At 50.9% G+C, this 17,131-nt stretch overlaps 1 protein-coding gene across 1 annotated transcript in view; it reads right to left on the bottom strand.

Annotated features, from left to right (window-relative positions):
* Positions 1–14,967: 14,967 nt before the first annotated feature.
* The window catches only part of CADM4 (cell adhesion molecule 4), a 28,881-nt gene continuing 26,717 nt past the window's right edge, over positions 14,968–17,131 (bottom strand). Inside the window, exon 9 of the mRNA XM_056847686.1 lies at positions 14,968–15,079. Coding sequence (XP_056703664.1) covers positions 14,970–15,079 — 110 coding nt within the window. The 3' untranslated portion in view covers positions 14,968–14,969. The remainder of the gene's footprint in view (positions 15,080–17,131) is intronic.

The following is a 17,131-nucleotide window of genomic DNA, read 5'->3' on the forward strand; positions in this document are numbered from 1 at the left end:
AGATTTTTTTCTCTCTGTCTCTTTGCATCACTTTCAAGATCCAGGTTCTTCTGAAACTCTGGGATGACAGTGTCACCAATACAGAAGTGTGACTGCTTCTTTTCAAGTGTGCATGCAATTTGGTTAAAAGAGAACACTGAGCTCTCAGGGTCAATGATGGGAAGAGGGGGGGTGAGATTGGGGGGGATTAGATGCTATTTGCCTGCAGTTAGCAGCTTCACTTTGCAAGGGTGAAAAATATATTTTCTGCACACGGAACTTCCTTTTGATGGGACCTGTCCTCACAAGTATTAACCTTTTCCTGTTCAGATCAGTGCGACATTTTTAGTGTTTACTTACGCACCGTTGCAGCAAAGAACCAAAAACTCAAGGAGAGCGAGCTCTTCAGGAGAGCTTTACCAAAAAAGTAAAATCTTCACACTGGAATGCATTCTTACTGTATTTTTATTTGGCTGGCGTGAGAGGGAAATTGTTAAAGCACTCCAAAATTTCCTCTTTTCAGTGGGGGAACATCCTGTTTTACTCAGGGGGGAGGGTTTCTTTGAAACTCTCCAAGGAGCAGGTGGTGGCTGGAGATCTCCTGGGATTACAACTGATCTCCAGGCGACAGACATCATCTGGAGAAAATGGCCCCTTTGGAAGGTGGACTCTGTGGCATTATACACCCCATTGAAGTCCCTCCCCTCCCCAAACCCTGCCCTCCTCAGGCTTCACCCCCAAAATTTCCAGGGATTTCCCAACCCAGAGCTGGAAACCTTACGTGTGCAGGGCTTCTGGGTGGTGGTGGTGAGGGAACCAAAGATACAATATTCTGGGGGCCTAAACCACTCTGGAAAGTGAGCAATGTGCCACCGGGGGGGGGGGGAGAAGGATACCAGCAATATACTAGTTCTAGCCAAGCACCACGTGTGTGTTTTTCTGGAGGGGGAGGGCCAGAGGGCATCTTAGCCTGGGGTTCTGCAGTGGTTGTTGTGCCACCCCAACTGTACCAAGTACTGAATTCAAAAGTAATTTTCTGCCCGGGCTTTGCAACTTCTCCCTCATCTCCTTCCACGACCATGCTCATGCTGGCATCTTCGGACTATCCTGTGCCTCCGAATTTCATCCTGGCGTGACCCGAAGCCACCAACTTAGTGTGGAAAGCTGCCGGGGGTGTCAATGATGAAGTAGCTGCTTGTTTCTCCAGAGGGTGGCCAGGCTGGCGAGGGGGAGTGGGGACTCTCCCACCATCAGGATCCATATGCCCTGCTTCGAAACAAGCGCAGCCTGCTCCAGCTCGCTTGCCTTTCGTCCGGAGCACCTTCCTCGGGCCTCGTCCCCGTTGCAGCCCTGCACCGTACCTCAGAGCCCTCCTGCTACAGCCCTGCGCTCACTCCGAGGCCAGCAACTAAGGATGTGGTTCGAATTCTAGTTCTGCTTTACCATTAGTTGCACGCCAGCGTGTGCTGGTGGGGGAAGGGACGTCAGGAGGAGCGGGCGTACGTCATGCCCGTCTCTGCGGCACTGGAGCTTAAATGTTTCCTCCGTCCGGCACTTCCTTTTCATCAAAATAAAAAAAACAAAAATCCTGCAACGGTGGCTGTTTGGAGCACATTTCTTTCTTTTTTATCACCAGCTGTTCTCCAAGGGACCCAAGGGGGCTATAAAGTAACCCAAGCCTGCGACAGGCACGCAGGCGTGCTCCCCATTTCCTCCGAAACTGGAGCCGTAAAAGGCCTCTCCAGGAAATTAAGCTCCTCATAAAAACTCATCATTCCTGCTCTCAACGTACCTTCAGGAGCCGTGCCTCTGCCTCCACGCCCTGCCTCCTCCAATTGGGCAGGGCAGCGGCTATAGGACCGGAGGCAGTTAGAACACAAAAACTTAAGAGAAGCCTTGCTGCGTCAGACCCAGGAGACCCATCAAGTCCAGCAGTCTGTTCACAGAGAGGCCAACCAGGTGCCTCTAGGAAGCCCACAAGCAAGATGGCTGCAGCGGCATTACCCTGCCTGAGTTCCACAGCACCTCATATAATCGTTCTGTGGGCGCTTGCAGTGGGTTGCTGCTACCCTTACTGGCCCTTCGTTGTTGCAAACTACTTAGCAGCCGCTGTCCTGCGGCTTTGGCACGTGGCAGTTGTGGTTTTGCTGTTAACATTGATGTTTTGTGGTTGCAACGATGCCCTTCCTAGCCAGGATGGCACTGCTGCTGGGGGGCGGGATACATTTTTTTTGCTGCCCCAGCAGAACAATCACCCCTTTTAGGCCTGGATTCACATTAGTGCCATTTATGCATGGCCGTTTCCTCACGGTCACCCTGCTGACTATTTCGGGGCTTTGCTTTGATTATGCTTGCAGTTTTCCAACTGTCAGAGCTCACCTTGCTCTCCCCGTGCATTTTGCCCACGTTGTCTGGATTTGTGTTTAGCCAGCGTCCAGAAAACACACAGAAATGCACGGGGAGAGCGAGGCAACCTTTGATGGTCGGAAAAATGCGAGCATAATCAAAGAAAAGCCCTGAGGTAGTCAGTGGGGTGGCCATGAGGAGACAGCTATGCATAAATGGCACCTGTGTGTGTGTGTGTGCCATCAAGTGACAGGTGACTCATGGCCACCCCGTAAGGTTTTCAAGGCAAGAGAAGTTCAGAGGTGGTTTGCCATTGCCTGCCTTTGTGTGGGCTGAGACAGTTCTGAGGGAACTGTGACTGGCCCAAGGTCACCCAGCAAGCTTCATGTGGAGGAGCAGGGAATTGAACCCAGTTCTCCAGATCAGAGTCCACCACTCTTAACCACAACACCACACTGGCTCAGATTCACATCAGGGCTGGCCAAACGAACAGAAGTCCCGTGCCATTGCAAAGGCTGTTTTGTGTACCAGGATGCCTTGCTTGCATCCACAAAAGAATGCCCTCTGCAATGAATGGAAAACTTAGAAAGACTCCCAAGGTCATTCAGTTAACACCAACGGCACGTGACACATCACACAGAGAGAGCAATTCCTGTTCTTGTTGCTACGGAAAAGGCCGTGCTTAGTGTTGCTACTTCTGTTCCTGCCACTGCTCCTTCTCCAGTCAACCACGACAAATTTGTGCAAGGCCTTGTGCAGGGTGGTTGGCATTTTCCCGAGGGTATTGAATGTTTCTGCTGAGTTGGTGCGATAGGAGGGCTTGCAACCTTGTCCCGGCTGACACAGAATTCCCCTTTACTTTTTTGTCAGCCAGATTAGCAGCTCTCCCAGGGTCTAATCCGTTGGTTTTCTCCAATGCAAAAACCCGCTCGCTCGAAGTGTCAAAAAGGAACAGCCATTTGTTTCAGATGTCAGTGTGAATGGGTCCCCATCTCCAAAGCACAGTTCGGCACAGAGCTTCAAAGTAGGGTTTACTCAATGGAGTGAATGCAACTATAAGGGGGTCTGTGGGGCTTAGCACAGCTGTTTACGAACGGGGGAGGGGAGGTCCCTCATTTCCAAAGGTGATGCCTCCCCGCATCAATGCCTTTGACTCCAGTCAAGTCCTGGCTCTTTGCCTTGCAGAAGGCAAGGAAGGAAGCAAGTCCTGGCTCTTTGCCTTGCAGAAGAAGCAGGTGGGGTGCCCGGAAAAACATGGGCACCCTGTTGGGTGCAGTAGGGCACTTACCTTGCAAGCAAAACGTCCTTGATTCAATCACAGACAGCTCCAGTTACAGTAGTGTTAAGAGAAAGACATTTCTTTACCCAAGACTCTAGAGAGCTGTCACCAGCCAGAGGAAGTGATACTGAGCTAGATGGACCAATGCTTTACACACCCATAGATAATCATTGACTCTCCTGGGATAGTCCAAAAGATGCCCAAGTTTTATCTGTTGCCTCCGACGGCCAGGTTCTCCTAGCCCCTTTCCAAAGTTACGCAATGCTGATTCCAATCCACTGGGCACCACCCCCATCTCCCGAGCCACCCAGTAAAGCGGGGGGGGGGGGGAGAGACACCTGCGCTCGCTTCTCGGCCCTCCGCCTTCCAGAAACGATGAGCCTGGGCCAGTGGGAGCCCCCTTAGAACTACTGAGGGGGCACCCTCCTTTCTCCACCCACAGTCCTCGTTGGGGAGCTGTTTGCAGAGAGAGCACTAAAAATTAATGTGGGGTATAATGCGAGCAGCGCGGTCTTATGAGCTGCCAAAATTTGATAGCCGCCATGAAACTGTGTGTCTTTGAGCAGAGCTCCTGCTAAGTGCCTCACCCTTACCCACGTGAGCAGATCTAGGCTGCAGTCTAGGGAAGCGCTTGGTGGGCAGGAAGAGCACTTCAGATGCAGCAGAAACTGGAAAGGACTTGCGCCCTCCAGCTAGAGTTCCCAGCTGACCCCTCTCCCTCCAGCCAGGCTCATAGGCTTAGGCAGAAATTCAGCAGGCAGCTTTCTCCTCTGATGTATTTGCATGTTTAAGAACAGCTTTCCTTTCTGAAATTCAATACAGCCCAATTCCTTCTCTCCTTCCCCCCTCCCGCTCTCCCCAGGGGCATTAGTTCAGCTAACTAGAGGTGTGTATGTGTGTGTGTTGGGGGGTGGGGGAGATTGATAGCAAGGCTCAAAGGCCTACTCTTGGGAGCAACACAAGATGAGATGGCAGAAACTGCTCTGCGTAATTTAAAGAGCATGGGCTGCAGGTTCTTCGTTAATAATAAAATATGCACGCTCCCAAAGAATAACCACATGTAGTCTCAAATATGGGGGGTCCTCTGCCCCCCACCAATAAACTGAAGAATGGCTGGCAGAGAGCAGGTTTCTAATGGTACTAGGGGTGCCAACCTCCAGGTGGTGGCTGGAGATCTCCTGCTATTACAACTGGAGAAAACGGCTGCTGTGGGAGATGGACTCTGTGGCATTATATACCCCACTGATGTCCCTCCCCTCCCCATTATATACCCCACCCTCCTCAGACTCCACCCCCAAAATCTCCAGGAATTTCCCAACCCAGATCTAGGCGACCGTAAATGGTACTGAGGCCAGATTGAAAATGCAGGTGGTTTGTCAGCCGTCTCAGTTCTCAGCACCAGGCGCTGTTCTCCACTCCCAGATGAAGCGACACCCCCAGCAGCTGGACCTAGTTTCAACCCCCCCCCACACACACACACACTCAGGGCAAAAAAAGTGCACCTCTGCCCCCTTGGCCACCAGGTGGCGCTTCCGTTCCCCCACCTGGGGACAATTGGTTTGGGTTCCTGTTGAAAGGGAGGGGGCCTGAGAACCGGATTGGAGGAGGAAATGCTCTGGCCTAACAGAAGCTGTCCTTTTATGCGTGGCCGTTTCCTTCGCCGTCACCCCTCCCGAGTCTTTGTTTTGATTATGCATGGCAGTTTCTGACTGTCAGAGGTCGCCTTGCTCTCCCCGCTCATTTCTGTGCATTTTGACCGTGTTTTCAGAGACCTGTTTTATCACGAATTTGAAAACGCAGGCAAAATACAGGGGGAGAGTGTGGGGCAACCTCTGACAGTCAGAAACAGCAGGCATATTCAAAACAAAGACCCAAAGTTGTCGGAAGGGTGACGGCAAGGGAAACAGCCATGCATAAAAGGCCTGTCTCCTATCTTTATGCAACTCTTCTGCCTTATCTTTCATCTGCACTTTGTCTGGTGGTGGTGGAAAGTGCTGCCAAGTCATAGCCAACTTATGGCAACCCCGGGGTAGGGTTTTCAAGGCGAGAGAAGAACAAAGGTGGTTTCCCTTTTCCTACCTCTGTGTACCAACCTTGGACTTCCCTGGTTGTCTCCCATCCAAGTACTAACCAGGGCCAACCCTGCTTTGCTTCCAAGATCTATTGAAATTGAGCTAGCCTGGGCCATCCAGATCAAGGCTAGGGTTGCCATCCTCCAGGTGGCGCCTGGAGATGTCATAGCTTTATAGTTGATCTCCAGACAACATGGTTCCCCTCGAGGAAATGGCTGTTTTGAGGGGTGAACTCTTTGGAATTTCACCCCACTGAGGTCCCTCTCCTCTCCAAACCCCACCCTCCCCAGGTGCCACCCCCCAAACCTCAGGGTATTTCCCAATCCAGAGTCGGCAACCTTAGTCAGGGTTCATTTGGGATTGCCTGCTCTGAGGAAATTCCTGGAGATTTGGGGGGTGGAGCCAGGGGAGGGCTGGGTTTGGGGAAGGGAGGGGCCTCAGTGGGGTATAATGTCACAGAGTCCACTTTCCAAAGCAGCCATTTCCTCCAGGGGAGCTGATCTCTGTAACCTGGAGACCAGTTCTAATTCCGGGAGATCTTCAGCCACCACCTGAGACCTGGCAACCCTAAAACACCTTGTCTAGCAAACCTGAAACCAAAACAACTCCTTTGAGCCTGGAAATCATCAATCCAGCAGGGACTCCCAATCCATCAGAACGGGCCTTCCCAATGTCAAGGAAACAACCCTCGAAGCCACCTCAGATGTAATGCAAACTCAACAGGGAGTTGCGCTGGTGACAATCCCACCTGTCTCAGCTTTACAGCAGATAAAGAGAATAAAAGGAGTTATACAGATTGATGGTGTGTTCCAGTGTAATGGTGACCTAACCCCTGCGCCCCAAAGGAGGAGAGAATAGCCAGAATTCCCCATCCTTGCCAGTAACATTAACCTCTACCAGCATCAGCTGCCTGAATTCCCATTCTGCTAAATGAGTCCTCCCTCGTTACCCCCTTACACTTGCAGTACCCAACTGGAGAAAATGGCCACTTTGGAAGACAGCCTCTATGGTACGGAAGTCCCTCCACTCTTCTTTCAAAGCCCAGCTCTGAAGCTGCTTCTTCCACAATAGCTTTGGCCAAACACCTTATCTCCCCCCAACCAAAACCAAAGCCAAAGATACATAAAAAATACCACCTGCTCCTTGTCTTGTTAATTCTGCCTCTCTTGGGTCGGTGTTTAGAGTGTAAGTTCCGAGGAGGAGGAAGAAAGAAGGAAGGAAGGAAGGAAGGAAGGAAGGAAGGAAGGAAGGAAGGAAGGAAGGAAGGAAGGAAGGAAGGAAGGAGAAGAAGAAGTTGGTTTTTATATGGCGACTTTCGCTACCACTTAAGGAAGAATCAAACCGGCTTACAATCCCCTTCCCCTCCCCATGTCAGGAGCAGGTCATGAGGATGGTATGCGATTGTGCTGCTTGCAGGTGCTGTTGTGTGATTCTGCGCAAGGTCGGGCCATGCCCCGTGTTTAGACTTCAAGGAGTCCGTAGTGTGGGAATTGCCAAGTACTCCTTCCTGTCTTGGAGGGGGGTTGCCTAGGCAACCCGTTATCTACTTTCGCTCTTCCATATATGCTGTGTATCTTGCCTCTGAACCTTACTAGAATCCTTCTGAATATAGCTTCTGTAACCTGTCGATTCTACCCAATAAAACTGCTTTCGTGGATTTGCCGTCTGCTGAATTCTGTTTGAGGGATGGAGCGCAGGGCTAGAGCTTGCACCCCACAACAGATACCCCGTGAGGTAGGTGAGGCTGGGAGAGTGTGACTAGCCCAAGATCACCCAGCTGGCTTCATGTGTAGGAATGGGGAAACAAATCCAGTTCACTAGATTAGCCTTCACCACTCATGTGGAGGAGTGGGGAATCAAACCCGGTTCTCCAGATCAGACTTCACCGCTCCAAACCACAGCTCTTAACCACTACACCACGATGGCTCTCCTGTCTACACTGTCATACACTGTCTACTTTTAAAAAAACACACACCCCACTAACCAATCAACATTCAAAACCTGGAGCCTACTACATACTAGAAAAGGGAGCCACAGATGTCCTTATATCCATCCACCTTGGCTGCTCTTCCAATGAGACACTTCCCTTCGTTTTTCTATGGTTCATGACTTGGTTGTTCAGCTCTGTGAGCCAGTGTGGTGTACTGGTTAAGAGCAGCAGACTCTAATTTGGAGAACCGGGCTTAGTTCCCCACCTTTCCACATGAGCGGCGGACTCCAATCTGGTGAACTGGGTTGGTTTCCCCATTCCTCCACATGAAGCCTGCTGGGTGACCTTGGGCTAGTCACAGTTCTCTGTGAACTCCCTCAGCCTCACCTACCTCACAGGGTGTCTGTTGTGGGGAGAGGAAGGGAAGGAGATTGTAAACTAGTTTGAGACTCCTTAAAAGGTAGAGAAAATGGCATATAAAAAACAACTCTTCTTCTTCTCCCTCTACACCAGTGACATTCATGCATTCCCCCTTTTGCTCCTCTAAGTGGTGAGCCCCGTACCCGTTGCTCTTTTCAGAAATCAAGCCTTTTCCCACCACGGCCACCTTCTCAGGATCCCTCTTTTCACATCCGCCTCTGCATTCAACTTGCTGTCCTCTTAATGCCCTGACAACGGTTGGGGCCACGAAGAGGCGACTGATCATATTAGGTGCCCAATGAAGCCCGGGACCTGAAGGCTAGGATGACACTCACCACTTAATGAGCGGAATGAGGCTCGTTAGGAGCAATTTGGTTCCTAGATGAGCTTGCTGCCCCAACGAGCAGGCACTATCTATCTTTGATCTGCCAGTTGCCATCATACTCAGGATTCAGCGACAGATGGACCCGCGGGCCTGATTCGGAATGGGCAGGTTGAGACGGCACCAGCTGATAAACTGCGGACAAAATGACTAATCAAATTTTACAGGGCAGATGGGCCCTTCCTCTAGTTTTCTGCTACTGTGTGGGTTGTGGAAACTGTGCGATTGGGATGGTTGGTCTGATATGGTAGAACACAGGCCTACTGGTATGTTCGAGAATGGCCAGGCACCAGGCTAAAATAGGCTCTTGGGGGCATGATCACCATTCTAGGTAACAACTTGATTAGTCAAAAATGGGCTCCCATGTAGAACTGCCCATCAGGGGAGTCAAGATTGGGAGTTTCCAGGCTGAAAGGGATTAGGTACAGGATCCAGAACTGAGAACACCAGGCTTCATGGATGCAATCAGGAAAGGGAAAGTAGCGAAAGGACCCCATCCTGGTATGTGTGCCACAAATAGAGAATACACACGGCCATCTTGATCCAGATCAGGGTGGGGGTAGTTTAAATGGATATATGGCTGTGATCCAGATGGCACAATACCAGCTAGCAGGGACCCTATGTAACCGGGACAGAGTGAAAAGAAGTTTGGGCAAGTTCTAGAGCCGTGTTGGCGAACCTATGGCACGGGTGCCACTTCCGGCACTCGTAGCCCTCTCTGCCGGCACGCGCGGTTCCTCCAAGCCGCTGGCCTTTCCGGCTCTGCCCTGCCCCGGATGGGGGAGGCTGTAGCCCAGGGGTGGGGAACCTCCGACATCATTGGCGGTGGCCCCCGGACTCTCCCACAGAAGCTGCCGCCATTGCTGCCACTGGAGCATGCGTGGCCGGCCAGGTGGGTGGGAGAGCGGGGAACAGAAGCCGAGCGCCCACACTCGGCATGGCCGGCAGCTTCTCCGGCGCCCTCTGTGCGGGTGGAGGGGCGTGGATGGCCGGTGGGTGCGAAGGAGGCGTCCTCTGCCCTACCCTGCTCGCCTCTCACAAGCCTGCCGCCACTGCCACGCCCCACTGAGTGGCAAATCCAAGGCAAAACCTCCCATGCATAAATGGCCTCTTTCTTTTTGTCTCCCTCTGTCCTTTTCTTTCCCTACTTTTCTTTCTCTCCCTTGCTCCATTTCCTTCTCCCTTTCTCTCTCTTTTTCTTTCTTTCTCTCCCTCCCTTCCTTCCCTTTCCTTCTCCCTTCCCTTCTTTCCTTCCTTCCTTCTTTCCCTCCAGCGGCTTCTCCAGCGCCCTCTGGGTCTGTGCGGGCGGAGGGGTGTGCAGTCCTATTCCACCTTTGAAGTGCCCACAAGCCATCCTTCAAACACCTTTCCATTTGTCTGGATATGTAGAGAGAAAACACTAAGGAACTGGTTGCCAATCTCCAGGTACTAGCTGGAGATCTCCTGCTATTACAAGTGATCTCCAACCAATAGAGATCAGTTCCCCTGGAAAAAATTGCCACTTTGGCAATTGGACTCTATGGCACTGAAGTCCTTCCCCAAACCCCGCCCTCCTCAGGCACCACCCCAAAAACCTCCCACTCATGGCGAAGAGGAACTTGGCAACCCTAGCCTCTCCCTCTGGGCCCCCTCTGGGGGTGGTATTCAGGTTATATTGCCGCATTGGCACTCGGCGATAAATAAGTGGGTTTTTGGTTGCAGTTTGGGCACTCGGTCTCTAAAAGGTTCGCCATCACTGTTCTAGAGCAAGGTAACAACTGAGGTTCGAAACAGGGAAGATACATTTCCAATGGAAATGGTTTGGATATAGGGTTGCCAACCTCAAAGTGGAGTCTGATGATCTCCCGGAATTAAACTGATCACCAGAATACAGGGATCACTTCCTCTGGAGAAAATGGCTGCTTTGGAGGGTGGACTCTCTGGCATTCTACTCCGCTGAGGTCCCTCCCATCCTCAAACTCTGCCCTCCCTAGGCTCCACCCCCTAACCTCCAGGAATTACCCAACCCAGAGCTGGCAACCCTATTTGCATACTGTTTCTTTGCTCAGAAAAACAAATTGCTTGGAACAGAATGAATGAATATGGGTTCAATACTCTTCCACTACCCTTTAGAATGCAGTCTTCGTTCCAAACCATGATATCAAATACAGGATTTCCAGCTCGAAGGGTCCACGGGTATCTTGAACTAGAATCCCAAAGACAACTGGAGTGATGTGTGCAAACCACAACAAAGAACACTCAACTCGATGGGTGCGTTGGCCTGCTTCTGAAGGGGGGAAGGGAGAACAAAGTTTATGGGGCAATCCAGATAACACTGGATTTTGCAGAAGAGGTCTTGCTGCAGTAGAAGCGCTGGAGAAAAGCCTTTGCTGTCAGTGTAACAAACCCACAGAATCCAACCCAGCCAAATCTGATCCAAGACCAGAGATACCAGTTCTGTTATTTTTCCCAGGATCACAGCTCCAGCTGTGTGGACTATGGGAATATTTTTTTAAGCAGCAAAGCCCGAATTTGTGACATTTTGTTGAACATTAAATTCTTCCCACTCCTGCGATTGTTTAAAAATATTTTTTTCCAGTAGCTCCCTGTTGAAATGTTTTCTGCAAGAAGAGAGTTTCATACAGAAAGACAGATGGGGGAGGTGTCGAGAAGCTCTATGGAGTAATAAAAACGAGAAAGAGACAGAGAAAGAAATGGAAGGGAAGGATGAACAAATGTACAGCCAGTGGTATGTCAGTTCTGCCTACAACTGAAATGGGGGCTTCATGTGTTTTTTAATGGGACCCTGGCTGAAAACAGACTCTGCAGAGGATGGGGTGGTGGGGAAAGCAGGAGGACAGTTAGGCATCTGAGTAAGGGGCAAGACAGTTCAGGAAGAATTAGTGTGGGCAGAGATGTGATCCGTTTGGAGCAATTTGGAGGGTAACTTTAGGAACTGCGTGGACGGCTAGTACAAGAGTCAATTTGGTGTACGTTGGACAAGGATGTAGGAGACCAGCATGGAGTAAGTGATTAAGAGTGGCGGACTCTAATCTAGAGAACAGGGTTGATTCCCCACTCCTACACATGAAGCCAGCTGGGTGACCCTGGGCTAGTCACAGTTCTCGCTGAACTCTCTCAGCCCCACCTACCTCACAAGGTTTCTTTTGTGGGGAGAGGAAGGGAAGGAGATTGTAAACTGGTTTGATTCTCCATAAAACGTAGAGAAAGCTGGCATATAAAAACCAACTCTTCTTCTTCTTTCTGTGTACCAATCCCTACCAAGTATAATACCTGAATGATCGTGGGTCCATCTTAACCACACAGAATTGTTATGAGGATAAAATGGGGGGTGGGGGAAGCATCCTGCCCCAAGCTCTAGGAAACGGATTCAAATCCAGCCTTTGAAAGCTTCTGCGATATGGCCTTAGGGCACGTCACTCTTTCCCAGCCTCAGCTGTCTGTCCACGAAATGGGAACAGCACCAATGTACCTCCAATGCTGAAAATGGATTCACTGTTTTGATCAAACTCACGTGTGAGGCTGTAACTCCGTTCTCCATCGTGCTTTGCTGGCAATCTGCACCTGTCTGGTTCCCATATTTGCTTTCACCCAGTTTTGCCACCGCCTTGCAGGGTAGTTGTGAAAGGCAAAATATTATAAAGAGCTGGATGGTTTGCTTTTCCATACAAGGCTGGGTATTTGTCCAGAGTCCGCTCCGATGCCGTCATGCCGTTCTCACCCTGCAGAAGCTGGAGGTGGTGTGACAGAATTTCCGTCTTCAAGGGCCAGGTGACCCTCCCGCCCCCCTGAAAGTAGCCCCCCAAATCCTGGTGCTGGACCCTGCTCTTGTGGTCCAACACACACGCATGAACAAGGATTCCCACAACCACTGGTGTTAAAAGAATTAATCAGGGGGATTTATTGAAGTATCAAAGGTGGTTAAAAGGCAGACATAGATATTTACATATATATTAACTTTTGGGCACGGGGGAAACAGTCTTGGGCTGCAGAGGAACAAGCCCCCGCGCACTCCCGACCCCCAGTTATATATTAATTATTATATTTTTCCATTCTTTTTTTTTTAAATCTCCCCTTCCAAGACACAAACAATATAAAATAAAAACTGCGAGCCAGAGACAGACACAGAATCACACGCCAGTTTCTTCTTCCCCCCCTCCCCCAGACAAAAAGACAAGAGGGAAAGAGGGTGGGAGAATTTCAGGGGAGAAGGGCATGGAGGGGTGGGCTGGCATGGGGGTGGGCATCTACTGGCACAAATGAGAAAAATCACAGAGGGTGGAAAGAATGGGGGGGGAATCACCAGAAGGGGGGTGGGGAGGGTGACCGGTTGTGGCAAACCCCTTTTGTGGCAAAGCACGGTAACAACGTGGCCCTGCCCGGGGCTGGGCTAAGCCACTGCCTCTAGACCAGTGGTGGAGAAAGCTAGCTCCACAGGGGCACTTCCCCAATAGGGTTGCCAGGCCCCTCTTCTCAACCAGTGGGAGATTTTGGGGGCGGAGCCTGAAGAGGGCGGGGTTTGGGGAGGGGAGAGACTTCAATGCCATAGAGGCCAATTGCCACAGCGGCCATTTTTCTCCAGGTGAACTGATCTCTACCAGCTGGAGATCAATTGAATTAGCAGGAGATCTCCTGCTGCTACCTGGCAGTTGGCAACCCTACTCCCCAACGATAGACGTCCCATGTATTGTCGCCCCAGCGGTCAATTGCAGCCACCTCTGGGGTGGCTGGAGCAGCTTGTTTCTAAAAGTGGTCCCTTCCACACCGATACAGAGTTGAGTCTGGAGGGTGGACAAAATCATCAGAATGGGATCGAGATGGATACCAAGGGAGGAGGGGGAAGGGGCCTATTGCTGATTTCCCCACTCTTCTTTTTGCAGAACTGCAGTTCCAGCTGCTTTTGAGGAGAGTGAGCAGAGAGGGTGGAGGGGAGAGACTCATGAGCTACACTGGGGACTTCATATGGGGTCTGGGGACAAGAGGGTCTTGTGAGCTGCCACCCACACTACAGGCCAAGGGGGAGGGGTTTAAACCGGCCACCATAAACCTGCATATGCCATTGCTGTTAAATGCAATTTTAAAAAAATCTTTCTCTCTCCCCCCCACCCCCCACCGAAGCTGGGCCCGTAGATCCAGGCGGCAACACCTTTCGCCATCTGACACGGTGCATCACCAACGCTTTGGGGTGGGGCTGTGGCTCAGTGGCATGGCGGATGAGCTGCATGCAGGGGGTCCCAGCTTTGATCCCCGGCATTTCCACCCAAGGGGTCTCTGATAGCAAGTGTTGCGGGAAGACCTTTGCAAGCCCAGGATCTTGGAAGGGCGCTGCCAGAAGAAGATGATGCTGAGCTTAAAGGGAATGAAGGTCTCGCCCGGTATAAGGCGGCCTTCGCGCGATACACCTCTGGGGTCCCATCCCCTGCCCCCCCCCGGCTGAGCACGTCACACAACAAGGATGACAGAGACAGACAGAGAACACCCCCCCTTTCCTCTCCCCCTCCCCTCCCCTCCCCTCCCTAAACTATCATGGCTTTGAAGGAAAAAAGGAGTCCAACCTGCTTCTTAAGGCCACCGTGGGCCCGGCCTCAAAGGGGAAAGTGTGTGGCCAAAGGGAACAACCCAAAGCTGGAGGCCCCAAAGAGAATTTAGGACCTGCCCCAGCTGCCCGCGCTCCCCCTGCAGGCGCTGGGCTCTCCAAACGCCCGGACCCCGCTGCCCTCCTCCACGTGGAAATAGGCCTGAGGGTCCTAACTCACACATCAGGCTCTCCCCCAGGGTAGAGAAGTTCTCCCCCAGGGCTACCGAAGGTGCCCCAGAGCAAATATGTTAATAACCCCCCCTCACCTCCAGCCCCCCCAAAAAGATATTTCGAAACTCAGTGCTAATATCTGGAGGGGAAAAAAAAACAGTTAATGAACTACAGCCCCCCCCCTCAGAGGCTGGGTCCATGTTATGATGCCCCCCCTTGCCACCCCCGCTCAAAATCTTGGCAGCCCTGGTCCCCCCCGGCACCCCCTCCCATCTCCCTGCCGTCCACAGGATTCACTTCTGAGCTATTTACATAGGAACAGGGGCCCCTCCCCCCACACAGGTCTGCTTCCCTGGGGGAAAAGGGGGTGCCGGGGGTCTCTCCCCCCACAAAAAACGCTCTCTGTTATGGAAGGCAGAGCCACACACACCTCTCCCCAGAATTAAGCGATGTCACTTCCTGGTCAGAGCGGATGGGACAGCCAATGGCAGAAGGAGGCGGAGCTTCATGGCTGGGGGGTGGGGCTAAAGTCCTCGGTTTCAAAAATAAAACCGGAAAAAGTGGTGGCAGCGTGTGTGTGTGTGTTTTTTACACAATAAATTTTTTTAAGCATTTTGTTTGTTTGTTTCTTCCCCCCCTCCCCATTTCTTTTTAAATCCAACCCTAAATCCTCTGGCAAGAGAGGCCGCTTCCCCAGATTTCCTCTGGCTTCCAGATCCCCCTTTTTGGCTGCTCCCCCCAACCTTCTGTCCCTGGCAACCCTAACCCCACACCCCCCTTGCCCCCCCCCCCCCCCGCCCTCATTCCCCGGCTTAGATGAAGAATTCCTCCTTGCGCTTATGGCCATCTCCGCCATTGAGGAACGCCTCACGGGCTTCTCCGTGCTCGTCTAAACCACTTGCCTCGTGGGTCAGGTAGGAGCCTGTTTTTGAAGAAGAAGAAGAAGAAGAAGAAGAAGAGTGAGTATAATATCAATCAGCATTTATATAGCCCTTATTATATACAGCCCCTGTACAAATCTGTGGTGAGACCACACTTGGAATACTGTCAACAGTTCTGGTCGCCACACCTAAAAAAGGATATTACAGAGCTTGAGAAGGTGCAGAGAAGAGCAACCAGAGTGATTAAGGGACTGGAGCAACTGTCCTATGGGGAGCGGTTAGGACGCTTAGGGATGTTTAGCTTGGAAAGAAGGCGGCTGAGGGGAGACATGATAGAGGTCTATAAAATTATGCATGGTTATCAGAGGAGTATCAGAGGAGCATCCCTATTATATTTAGGTACTGTGGAACACAGGCAGGATGCCGCTGCTGCAGTTGTCTTGTCTGTGGGCTTCCTAGAGGCACCTGGTTGGCCACTGTGGGAACAGACTGCTGGACTTGATGGACCTTGGTCTGATCCAGCACGGCTTTTCTGATGTTCTTACAGCGCTTCCCATGCTCAAAATTCTTTACAAATGTTACCTAGCTGTAATCCTTCCAATAAAGGAGGCCAGCATTATTATAGGGAGAACACACAGCCTTATGCTGTATCAGAGTACTGGTCCATCAAGGCCAGTACTGTCTACTTAGATTGGCAGCAGCCTTCCAAAGTGTCAGGGAGAGAGAGGTCTTTCACATCACCTACTACCTGATCCTTTTAACTGGAGATGGTGGGTGTTGAAACTGGGACCCTCTGCATGCCAAGCAGTTGGGTAAAACTAAACCTGGCCTTATAGCCCTTGATATGACAGAGGGGAATGACATAAGAAGAACCATACTGGATCAGACTCCAGATTCATCTAGGCCTATCCTATTCCCCACAGTGGCCAGCAGTAGCCTCTGGGAAGATCCCAAGTCTAAATTAGTACTCAGTGGTACACCACCTATGTACATGAAGGCTCTACTGAGCTATTAAGGCTAACAGTAGCGGGTTGACTTATCATTTACAAGTGCAATCAATGCTCCCTTCTACATCTTTGCCCTAAGTGAGCGTCACAAATTAAATTGCATGTTGTGTGGAGAAGTACTTTCTATCGTCTTTCCTGAATCAACTGTCAATCAATGTCATCAGGTGACCTTGAGTCCTAGTGTTTGGTAAGAAGGGGGGAATTGGCTCAGTCCACTCAGTGGCCTCATTGATGGATGGGAGGGTGGGGACAAGGAAGGAAAAGCAGAGGACTGAAGTGGGGGAAAGGGACAGAAGCCGTTTCCCACCCATCAAATCTGACAAAGACTTTTGCTGATACGTTACATCCAACAGTTCTGGAGTCCTTGGATTTTATCCTAGACCCATAAATAAACATAGGATGACCCTTCCTCCCCCCCCTTGTGCTCCATGGACCACAAATCCAGAAAAATTAAACACCGGCTGGTTCATCATCACAGACAAAGATCAGGATCCCTGGCTTCATCTTACAGCAGGTGCATCGGGAAGGCTGGGAAAAGAAATCCACCCTTTAAGCACCCTGATGGCATGCAGTACGGGTGGGGGGGTTTAAAAAGTAACTTCCACATTAAGCAGTCTTCAATATATGCCACAGGAAAGGTTGACTATTGCTCCGTAGATGCATGCAGGAGCACAAATAACTCCCCACCGTTACTGCCAACATACCAATAAAGAAAACATACCAATAAAGTCAAAGTAAGAGGAGTTTAGGAAGGCAGAGCAAATCTGATTTTGCACTGTGGTGTGACCAGCTGTGATCATTTATGCATGGAGTTTTGCCTGAGGTTCGCCGCTGGCTAGACCCACTTTCCAGTTGGGAATCTCTGCACCAAGCTCTCTCCAAGCTCAAATCAAGTCCGGCCCCTTTAAATGCTGCTTTGTAATTTGCTTACTTTGCAGTGCTCACTGTGAGAGATTCCCCACCCCAAAGCCCAATTGCCGGATAAAAAAGCATTTTAAGAATAAAAAACAAAAAACGGAGCAATCTAAAAGAAAGGGTGGGGAGAGAAATCCAAGCCTCGGTTTCAAAAAGGCTTTCTTTTGCTCA

The sequence above is a fragment of the Euleptes europaea genome, chromosome 3, assembly GCF_029931775.1.
Source record: "Euleptes europaea isolate rEulEur1 chromosome 3, rEulEur1.hap1, whole genome shotgun sequence".
Classification (NCBI taxonomy): Eukaryota; Metazoa; Chordata; class Lepidosauria; order Squamata; family Sphaerodactylidae; genus Euleptes; species Euleptes europaea.